General features: G+C 36.0%; 1 protein-coding gene across 1 annotated transcript; it reads left to right on the top strand.

Moving 5' to 3' along the window:
- The first annotated feature begins 478 nt into the window (after nt 1-478).
- Nucleotides 479-10,291, top strand: LOC120332441 (putative sodium-coupled neutral amino acid transporter 6). The gene is made up of 12 exons (XM_039399683.2): nt 479-710; nt 902-1,011; nt 1,873-2,039; nt 3,172-3,250; nt 3,410-3,525; nt 3,777-3,973; nt 4,064-4,143; nt 4,232-4,332; nt 4,434-4,558; nt 5,122-5,269; nt 5,606-5,697; nt 6,175-10,291. The coding sequence occupies exons 1-12, from the start codon at nt 582-584 to the stop codon at nt 6,253-6,255; spliced, it is 1,425 nt and encodes a 474-aa protein (XP_039255617.2). The 5' UTR covers nt 479-581; the 3' UTR covers nt 6,256-10,291.
- Nucleotides 10,292-10,633: the final 342 nt, after the last annotated feature.

Below are 10,633 nucleotides of genomic sequence, written 5' to 3'. Positions count from 1 at the left end.
TACTTAGAACCGGAATTTAGCCTTAGGTCTACAACGAATATCGGTTACAGGTTTGGCATCACCGAGTTTAGGTATTAGTCAATTGAAGCGTCTAGCGGTTTGCATCTGTGTAAGCTTCTCCCTATTTGACTAAGCACGTTAGTACAGCTAAAAATAGTAGTTTCATCTATTGAGCAGTTTTACATTTTATGAGTTGGTGGGAATTTTTTTATTGAATCTCACAGATAAAATTTGAAAGAGTAGGATAGAATTTCCATATTTATACTGGGAGAATACTAAAAAGGAGTAAACAGGGAAAAATAAGTGTGGAAGGTAGTTATTGGTTTGAAATTATTTGTCATTTATTACTTTGGTATCATTTTATTGGGATATTGGGATTTTGTCTGTCATATTTATTTGAATGGTGTGAAAACGTCGCGACAGATAACTGTGAAATACATCGTTAAAGCCTAAGGCGAGAATTACATCATTTTCTTTTACCTTTTTACATAGGAAGTTAACCTTGTTAGTAATTTATTGTAAATAGTAATATATATTTATATATTATTCTCTCCAAATTCATCATTTCTAAAACAATCATCATGGGAGATGCAAGCGAAAAATTTGAAATGAACGAAGAAGATGGACCAGTTGATTCTCAGGAACCTCTGACGTTTCAAAACGAAAAGGATGGATACGGAAAAGAACGGGTTGGAAAGGACAGGAAGAAGGTATTAAAAATGTAGTTATGATCGTTAATTAGTGTTAATCAGATTACTTAGTTATTAGAATTAGATTAAAAAGAAATGCCTTTTCTGTATAGACAATATGTATTTTCTGTATCATGTAAAAATAAACTACTGGTTACTGATTTTAAAAAAGCCAAATGTTGAATGAAAATTTACTTTCTATGTTACAACAGGACATACGGTCATTCTGTTTGTCTGTTTTCAACCTAATGAATGCTATTCTTGGAAGTGGCATCCTTGGTTTGGCAGAAGCAATGAAAAATCTGGGAGTGCTACTCTTCTAGTAAGTGTTCAGTTTGTTTGTTCGTAAACAATAATATACTAGACAATGATCATCAAAAGTTCTCCCGGATATACCCTTTGTGGGACCTCGCCGAAATAGTCTAACAAATTCATTCATTACTGATTTCTATGGGCAAGACGGCGGCGGTTTCCTAGGAGGCTACTTTTCATTTTTTAATTCTAAATCGTGCTTTACTGCAGTATAGTATTTTGGTAGAAAATAGTTTCGATTTGTATCCCATATGTTTGATCCAATAGTAATTCATTTTGAAAAAATATTATTGAGACCATTGGATATTTGTTGAACCATGAACTCATTGCGTGAATTACTGAGCTTTTTAAACGATTCAGTTCAGTCCGAGTGACCGGATAATTCATGGAAACTCCAGCTGGATAAGCATTCCTGCTAATCACGTTTCAGTTTAATTGAACCCACAGTATTGCATTGTCGTGAGACGATTTTGTGTTTGTATAAATCAAAATGTTATTAGTTTTGCGATAATATGAACGAATTCAATCCTCCTTTGAATGTTATCAATTAAAGTAAGACGAAAATTTTATGAAAATATATTCCGAGTATTTGGACCACCATATTTATATTTTTGTAATAATATTATTGATATTTATTTTAAACGGGCCGATATCACGAATCTTTATCTTAGCGTATTGCCTATAATTCAGTTACATTAGAATAGGGCTTTGGCCAATTCTACATGTATGTATTAAAGGATATGTCATCATCCTAGAAGCCGTATCCGGCACAGCCGTTTCAAAAAGAATATATCTTAGGTTTACGCAGACGAATCCTCTGGGAATATCAATATGCGCACATACCAAGCCTAAATACATGCATTCTTTACAGCGTCTTACTGATCATGACTGCGTGCCTGGCTGGCTACACAATCAATCTACTTCTCATTGCAAGCAAGGCCGCGAAAGAAACTACCTACGAGGGTCTCGCGGTCAAGTCCTTTGGTTTTGCAGGCAAAGTGGCGACAAGCCTGATGATCGTTATACATTGCTTAGGAGGTGAGTGCTCTAATACAAGGCAAATTTCACAATATTTTGATCTCAAGATTACCAAAAACACACTGATATAATAAATATTCCGACGAGGTCACGGCGCTCAGCATGTAAATCATTGTCATCACCTTTACCAAGGAGATTGTAAACAAAGGGGCGTGGTTAATTCCTTACTGACGCGAGACTTATCACCACGCAAAACCGCCAAAGTCCTTTAACAACAGGATATAGGTGAACAACACAACCTAAGTAAACGTGACAACGTGAATGTTTCTGGTGAAGTAAACAAACGCTAAAATATGACTGAAAATATTACGTAACGTGCATAAATATTTGAACGATTTTTTTCCGATTTGGCGGAAAATATTATAAGATTCTATTCTTCGATTTTTATATCCTCGAAGAGTAGCACGTTATATTCTTTCCCGGGACTCTTGTAGTGTGTGTACCAGGTTAGGGTTAGGCCATAATTTTATTCCGCTTTTCCTCATTTTAGTTCTTTTAGGAGTTCGGGGACTGTCTGTGTTATTCCAAGTGAATATACTATACTCCCTGTCCATAGGTTCCAGTTCCTTTTCACAACTTGATGTGAAGCAGGCGAACAAAATTAGTTAGCTCCATATTGGTACATACATTTCTTGAGCGCCTTTTTCAATTCTACTGTACTTTCCGTAAATATGAAGTAAATGAAAAAAAAAAACGGGGCTCCCGAAGTATGCGAACCAAGATGGCGGACATCGGAATGTAATATGTGTACTAGGTTAGGGTTAGGCCATAATTTTAGGTATAAATACTACGGGAGGCTCTTGGCTAGTCTTCGAACTGATAATAGGACTAAAATAAGGAAAATTGGAAAAAAATTATCGCCTAACCCTAACCTGTTACCCATGTTACGTTCCGATGTGTTCGCATACTTCGGGAGCACCAAAAAAACAGTCACACCATGTAATGATGAAAATCGTGTCATGAGTTATCTCGAGATGAGACCCGAGGCAACATAGCAAAAGTCCATTCACATTCCGATCTGTCTAGTACCGTCAGAGTCAATTAGTTTTACTATGATGCCTCAAGACGTGATCCTCACCCGTAACTGCGGTAGGTGGTGGTATCAAAATAATCTAATCTATCCCTTTTACAGCTATGTGCAGTTACGTTTTCATCATCAAAGCCGAAATGCCCGAGGTCGTGAAAGTATTTTTCGATGATGCTAACTCGACGTAAGTTTGAACTGTATGAATATTTATAATATGGTCCAGTCGAACAATAGTTTTCAAGCTCTCAAGCTTCTGGAATATCAAAAAGGTTTAAAATCACTGAGTCAGACAATATCAAAAGTTATAAAATATAAAAGTATTGCATTATTATTGCACTCACAGGATTTCTGCGCACGGTGATGCTGATGAGAATCTTCCTTTCTACCGTTCCGGCGTATTTCTAATGATGTGTGTTGTATTGCTTGTAATAGTTCCATTATCGTCGATGAAAGATATAAGTGAGTATTAAAGTATCTCTTCCTCTCCCTCAAAATTATAATGAAATACGTTCCTTATTTCCTACGATTCGACAGCAGTCTAGCTTAGGCTACGAAAGCAACAAGCTACCATACGCTAGTTCGCCAGGATGAGATTATTTTCATTGCTGCGGTTCAACGACCCCTGATCCGTTGAGTTGTCTGACCCGTGAACTAGACTCCGGATACTACTTTTAAACAGATTAAACCTAATTTTAATTTCTTCGGAACAGGATTTCTCGGATATTCGAGTGCATTTGGCATGGCTTGTATGCTTTTATTCACCATGACGGTTGTCATCAAGAAATTCTCAATTCCCTGTCCTCTGGATCAAAATAATCACCATGACAACCACACTGTTTACAACTCCAGTGATTCTGAACTGGAGCCTCAAGTTTGCAAAGCTGAGTTGGGCAAAATGAACAGCAAAGTAAGCATGTACTTCTATTACGTCGAAAGTTATCTTAAAGCGGCTTTGTTTCAACTTCGTACGAAGTGGTAATTCCTTTTTTGCTTTCAGAGTGCGTATGCTGTTCCAACAATGATATTTTCCTTCATGTGCCACGCTTCGATGCTTCCAATATATCACGAACTTCGGCGGTAAGATTATTTCACAGTCCATTATATATCAATAAATTAGCCTACATCAGTATTCATAATTATATTATTTCTTTTCAATAATGAACAGACCAACTCCAAGGAAGATGAAAAAAGTGGCAGGAATTTCTATATTTTTGGTACTCGTATTGTATATGATATCTGCGTCTTTTGGATACTTCACATTTTACAGTAAGTATATATATATATATATATAAATATGGATTCCACTGCTTTTTGTTATCTATTCTATTACGGTGCAAAATATAATTAAAAATCAATTTTTTTCACAGACTATGTACAATCGGAGTTGTTGCTGACATACAGTAAATTTGAGCCCAAAGATCCATTGATCATTTTGTCGAGAGTGATGGTCTTAACATGTGTCACGCTATCAGTACCTCTGCTCCATTATCCAGTAAGTGAAATTTTAATAGTACAGTAGGTGCCACTTTGTTGTATGACAGTTTTGTGATTTTAGTATGAACCTAGTCTATCGATGAAAGGGTTAGGAATGGAATTCTATGAGATTGTCTTTTTGCGATTGAGGTCGTGTTAATCAAGTGAGACCGCTTACCAAAGTAGTTTCATGACGCTGAGACCACATGCCGGTAATTATAGATTCTAACGTCCTAAAGTGAACTTGTCTTTCTGCATTGCGTTCCGACGCTAAATCCCGGATAAACTCTTGCAAATGGCGATATGAGGTACTTTTGCTCGTGAATAAAAGAGAGAGAGAGAGCGTGGTTTATTGTTTTTCCAACCAGAAAACAACTATTTAACAATAAAAATATATAACATACACATCAGTATTTGGTATATGAGGGGGGGGGGGGTATCATAGTCAGCTCCTCCCATTTCTATTTATCTATTGTTATATTTATAATGATTGAGGTGGTGCTTCTACCTTTTTGTTTATTGTTTATACATTGTTGTTTTGTTCCAATCTACCTCGTTATCAATTTTTTTATTTGCTTTCAGTGCAGAAAAACCATCATTACAACGTTCATGCGTAACCCACAGCAGTTCAACTGGCTTCGTCATATATTGGTGATGGTCGCTTGCTTAACATTGACTGTTGTCATGGTTGTCTTTATACCAGATATCCGAGATATTTTTGGCATTGCTGGTGAGTTAGTTGTGCTACTTAGATTCATTTCTTACACACATTATAAATTACTATATACCTTATGGAAATTTTGGAATTCCTAATAGTTAGTTGGCTTATGAGGGACAGTGGTTCAAAATGCGCCTTTACGAAGCCCGTATCCATAAACCATTTGCATTTTGTTTAACATTTAACACCATAATCGGGTTCTGCCGGATTGCCTCAACAGATTACAAAATGTCGTATATTTGAGGTTGACACTAGTTCGTATCTGACTTCATTTATATCAAGTTTTCGTTATTATTTGTAATTCTTGTACCAATTATTTGATGCAATATACATATATATCTATTTCAGGCGCTACATCTTCCGCCAGTCTACTTATATTATTTCCATGCGCATTTTACTTGAAGTTGACGAAGCGACAGCCGAAATACAAGAGAGTCACGGCAAGACTTTTATTAACGTTACATATAATAAATTAGTTGTTCCATTTTACTTGCCAGGTGGCAGATGGGCTATACCCAGGGCCGGACTTATTATTAGGCGAGGTTGGCTGGTACGTAGGAGCCTCATAAGGGTTGGGTCTCAACGTTCAATTGTTCGACAACTGTTGTTCATTTTAAGTCGTTTTTAAATGGTAAAGTTAATAACACCGGGATAACACCGATTAAAAATTTCCTATAACTGATATTTGTTCAATTTTTTGATTGGGCTAATTATTTTTTATGGCGTCATTTCTAAAGAGGGACTTCTCTACGGCCTCTCATCGTCTAAATCTGGCCCTGGCTATTAAAGTTGTGTCAGAGGACACTTCTTGGATAGATATCATTCATTCGGAATGTTGTATCATTTGTCTATTGACAAAACTCTCCTTTTTATTTTGCTTCAGCATATGTTATAATGTTTTCAATTATTATTTTTAGGCGATGGTACTCTTTGTTTTGGGAGCAATATTCATGATATTCAGTGTAGTCATGATTGTCGTTGATTGGATAAATCATTGAGAGGATTCACCAATCAAAACATGGAGACTGTAGGGTGTGGCGCGGCGCGGATGGAAGAGGCCGGCTATATTGGGGTCTCAGATGCGCGCCGTGCTGCCCAAAAATAGAACTCTACCCCACAGAAGATATCAAATTTGTGTTGTATTTCTCGCTTGCGTGGAACAACAATAGAATTGTATTGCTATAATGTGCGATTGTTGTAAATACTATGTTCGGCTTCTTTGGGCATATTAGCGGCACCTTTTCTGCTTCTTGCTATAAAACACCACGTGCTACACGCTACTCATATTGAATTTCACGGAAAATTCCCAGTATCCTTTTACACACGCAGTTTGCTCACATAAAAAGCTAACAAATGACCAGCCACCTGCTTTGAACAATTATTTCCTGGACCAGTACGAATTCCTAGTACAGTACAATGTATGCTCTATCATCGCAAATCGTGTGAGTTCACCACGGCTTACAAATGACAAATACTGCAGCTTGTCAATACTATTCAACTAAATTCAACCTTTGCCAATTCTGTGGAGTTTTCACTCTTGATACCAAACGTGAAATATTGCTTCATTGGAAACGCAGAAAGATTCATACGGATCATAAGACACTAATGTTCATCAGAAATATATTTTTACATATCCAACATATCTTTATTATATAATAAGCTACCTTCAATTTTCATTCAACGCAAAAACTTTACTTTACCGCACAAATCAGGCTGTTGATCATCTTTGACGCGCTATTAATTCATTCTTCTAGCCTGGCAATGCTTTTCTAGACTGGGAAAATTTTGTAAATTTCTATGTTGCGTGGTAAATGCCGTCCGGTGCTTATTATTTATTGTTTTTTCTATTTATTATACTTTTAGACTATATGTTTTGGACATCAAGAACGACATTCTATGTCTGTATCTGAGAATATTTTTTGTTCTCAACTTCGTTCTCAATATCTTTTGTTGAACAACTTTGATCACGAAATCGGTTATTGCCTTTCAAATATACAGACACCAAATATACACAAGCAATGTAATTAAAATTTCAATATTGCAATGATTTCTGCATTGGGTATAAAATATTATTTTCTTATTGTGCATCTGCAAAATATGGGAGTGAATTTTTCAAATTTTAGTCATTGTTTTGATATTGCCTGTAATGTATATATTCAAAAACATGTCGAAGCACCCATATACACAAGAATAGAATGTTCATTATTGTTTGAAGCCCTTTATATCTACTCTTTGTTTTTATTAGTCGGTAGTGTCATCCAACGATTTTCTTATAAGAGCTGATGCTTTTGGCGTGTATGTACTTAGTTCTACTTTTTTATGAATTATTAGAAAATTTGACCTTTCCAACATGATAAGAAAATATTTGATATATGGAACTTCATAATCTTTATTTGGGCATAGCTCCTGGCTCTCACTTAAATTTTGGCATTTTATTATCTATGCCAGTGGTTCCCAAACCGTGGGTCAATTATGGCCCGCGTTAAGATTCGCTATGGCCCGCTTTATAACAATCCAATTTTACCAGTATCTTAATTATACGTACCGGCCCCTTGCGGGCCCTTTCCTCTCCCTGCCCGCGAATATATTTCCGCTTCTAATTTTTGGCCCCGGTCAATCGACTTTGGGAACCACGGATCTATACTATCGAGAATGCCTCTTACGGGTCATATAAGGACGATGACTCATTTGTTGATGTTGGGTTGGCTCAGACTAAACTATTGGTTTAACGGAGGCAAGACACCTACTTTATCAAGATTGATTCGTCAATAAAAATTTAAGTTTTTTTTGTGTGAAGTTCAAGATATAATATGCGTTGATCTAATCGGATAAAATTGTTTTTATGTTTATTACAATCTTTATTAAATCTAAATTTAATTATATCTGAGACAGTCATCAATCATTCGTTGTTATAACAGACATCGACTTTCTGATAAAAATGTCAAAGTTTGTGCCCGGAGGTTAACACAAGAAATGTAATTTTTTCTTAATAAAATGAAAAGTCTCGAATTAAAAAAGTTCATTTTTTCATAATTTGATAATTTTCTACCTCTTTTGAAACTTTTTATGATAAATAGTTGAAACATTTTTTGGACTTATTCACGAATAACTTTAAAATTAAAATGGCGTTAGTTTATTATAAATTCATTTTCATACGATTAATTTGACAACTCAAGATCACTCAATGATGATTCACATGAAGCAACGCACACTTTATTGCAAAGATATTTGTGTCCAGTGCCCACCTGTAAAATTTGATTGGAACGGTTCTAAATACCTCATTGAACTCATTTTAGGTGCGTTATCGGAAAATTCAAAAACATCAAACAAAATTTATGTTTAAACACGAGGTGCTAATTTGGTCTCAAAATTAACTTTTCATCAAAATTAATTTACAGATCTTTGAATCACAATATAATTTATTTTACAAACTGTTTCTTTCGTTACGACTTTGTATATAATTTCTTCTATCTTGGCCAATGTTAGTCTAATTGTGTCTCCACTTATATCAATGCTAATATTGTATTTGCGTGTTCTACTTTTGTCGTACTATTATAACCTTCAAGTCAATGCAACTACAGGGGGATCACGTAAAATGGGTAGGGGAAAGTGGGGAAGGTTGGAACACTTTTTTTCTTTTGCATATTTTGAGTCGTTAATTCTGCATATTCTCTTAAGTTTGCGGGACTAATGCATAGAGGGGTAAATGTAGTTTTTATTCAGCAACAAGGAAATTCCCTTGCGACACACATCTTACTACCAAAATGCTTTGAAAAACGTCTGTCAAGTGTCCCACTGTACCCCACTTGTGGGGCACAATCGGACAGAACCTGGGGCACAATGGGTCAGTCTGTCAAAATTCAACGAAGTATGCCCTTAAAAATAAGCAATTAATCAGCATAATCGTCTAAAGTACGGGGAGACTTCGAATTTGAAGATTTAATATTTTTAAAATCAATGTTCAACTGAAATAGTTCAGATATTTTGACAAAACATTTTGCAAAAAAATTTGATTATTTCCTTCCTCGAATCTAAATCTGGAAATATTATTGATTCTCGAATATATTCCATATTGGGCCATGGGTCGAAAGAAACCATTATATTACACAATATATAACGCATCTCTAAGTCTCTAAGCACTTATTGTATCAAACACTGTCGAATTGTGCCCTGTAGAGCATGTCCCACTGAACCCCGGTCCATTGTTCCCCATAGGAAACAAATATTTTCAGACCATCCCACGGCAAAATTCGGAAGGCACAGCCACTCAATAACGTTAGGAATATTTTACAGTGGATTGACGCTAAAGAATATCAGACGATGGTTTGTCTCGTTGGAAAGGCTAAACTAAAAAAAAGAAAAAACTGGAACGGTGAAATTTTTTTTTCAACCTCCCAAAACCAATTTCACCCCATAGCTTGCGCCAATCTACCCGTCCGTTGTCCGTTCGCGGGGACGTTGTAACTCACCGAAGGGCGGATTGAAACATCGAGCCGCGGACAAGATTGCGGATATAGTATCAGTGTGATAGCTGATTTTCCACTGTGCCCCATGTCCCAACGTACCCCACCTTCCCCTACTCCCGTAGTGTGTGTACCAGGTTAGAGTTAGGCCATGATTTTAGTCCGATTTTCCTTATTTTAGTTCTATTACGAATTAAGGACTGTCTGTGTTAGCCAAGTGAATATACCCCCTGCCCATAGGCTTCAGTCCCTTCATACAACTTGATATAAAGTAGACGAACAAATTTGTTCCCTCCATATTGGTACACACACTTCTGAAGCGCCTAAAAATGTGTTTATATTTTGTTGTTTAAGTTATCCTGTTTGTTATGAAACTAGTTCACAAACCATGCTTTATTGAATGTAATTTGTCACTATACAAACTTTGATTAGGTTTTGGTTATGAATGGGTATGATTGCATTATTTATTTTTCCTGTATATATTATTATTATTATTGTGCTTTTGCTCTTAGTCATCTTTAATGTGGAATTTCATGTAAATATCAAAAATAGAAATCTGATGAAAGTACTAGTTGTATTATTGTTACTCAGTCATGATGGGGGGTCATAAGATTGAAGAATGACTGAATGATACCATGGCTTGGCTTTTGTAATAATGTCAATGGCAGTCCCTAAAGTAGTCGCCGACGCGCGGAATCGGTCACGTTTGGGTGAAACTGTACCAAACCTGAACTGTGATCTACCTTAAGGTTTTATTCAATAAATTACAATCTCACGACAAGGAGTTTTCAATAAAATGAGAAAATCAGACACAAAAGCGAATTGACACGGTTGACTGTCCCACAAAAAGCAATGGAATGTGATCGTTAACAAATGATAACTTAACGCTAAAACCACAAACGGAAACTTCTGA

Source organism: Styela clava, chromosome 13 (genome assembly GCF_964204865.1).
Source record: "Styela clava chromosome 13, kaStyClav1.hap1.2, whole genome shotgun sequence".
NCBI lineage: Eukaryota > Metazoa > Chordata > Ascidiacea > Stolidobranchia > Styelidae > Styela > Styela clava.
This window is presented reverse-complemented; position numbering and strand designations above follow the sequence as displayed.

What these genes read in the sequence shown, in the direction of transcription:
- LOC120332441 (XM_039399683.2), top strand. Translation starts at nt 582, where the DNA reads ATGGGAGATGCAAGCGAAAAATTTGAAATGAACGAAGAAGATGGACCA. An exon ending in ATATATCACGAACTTCGGCG is followed by an intron (nt 4,144 to 4,231) that starts GTAAGATTATTT and finishes AATAATGAACAG; the next exon opens with ACCAACTCCAAGGAAGATGA. An exon ending in TGGATACTTCACATTTTACA is followed by an intron (nt 4,333 to 4,433) that starts GTAAGTATATAT and finishes TTTTTTTCACAG; the next exon opens with ACTATGTACAATCGGAGTTG.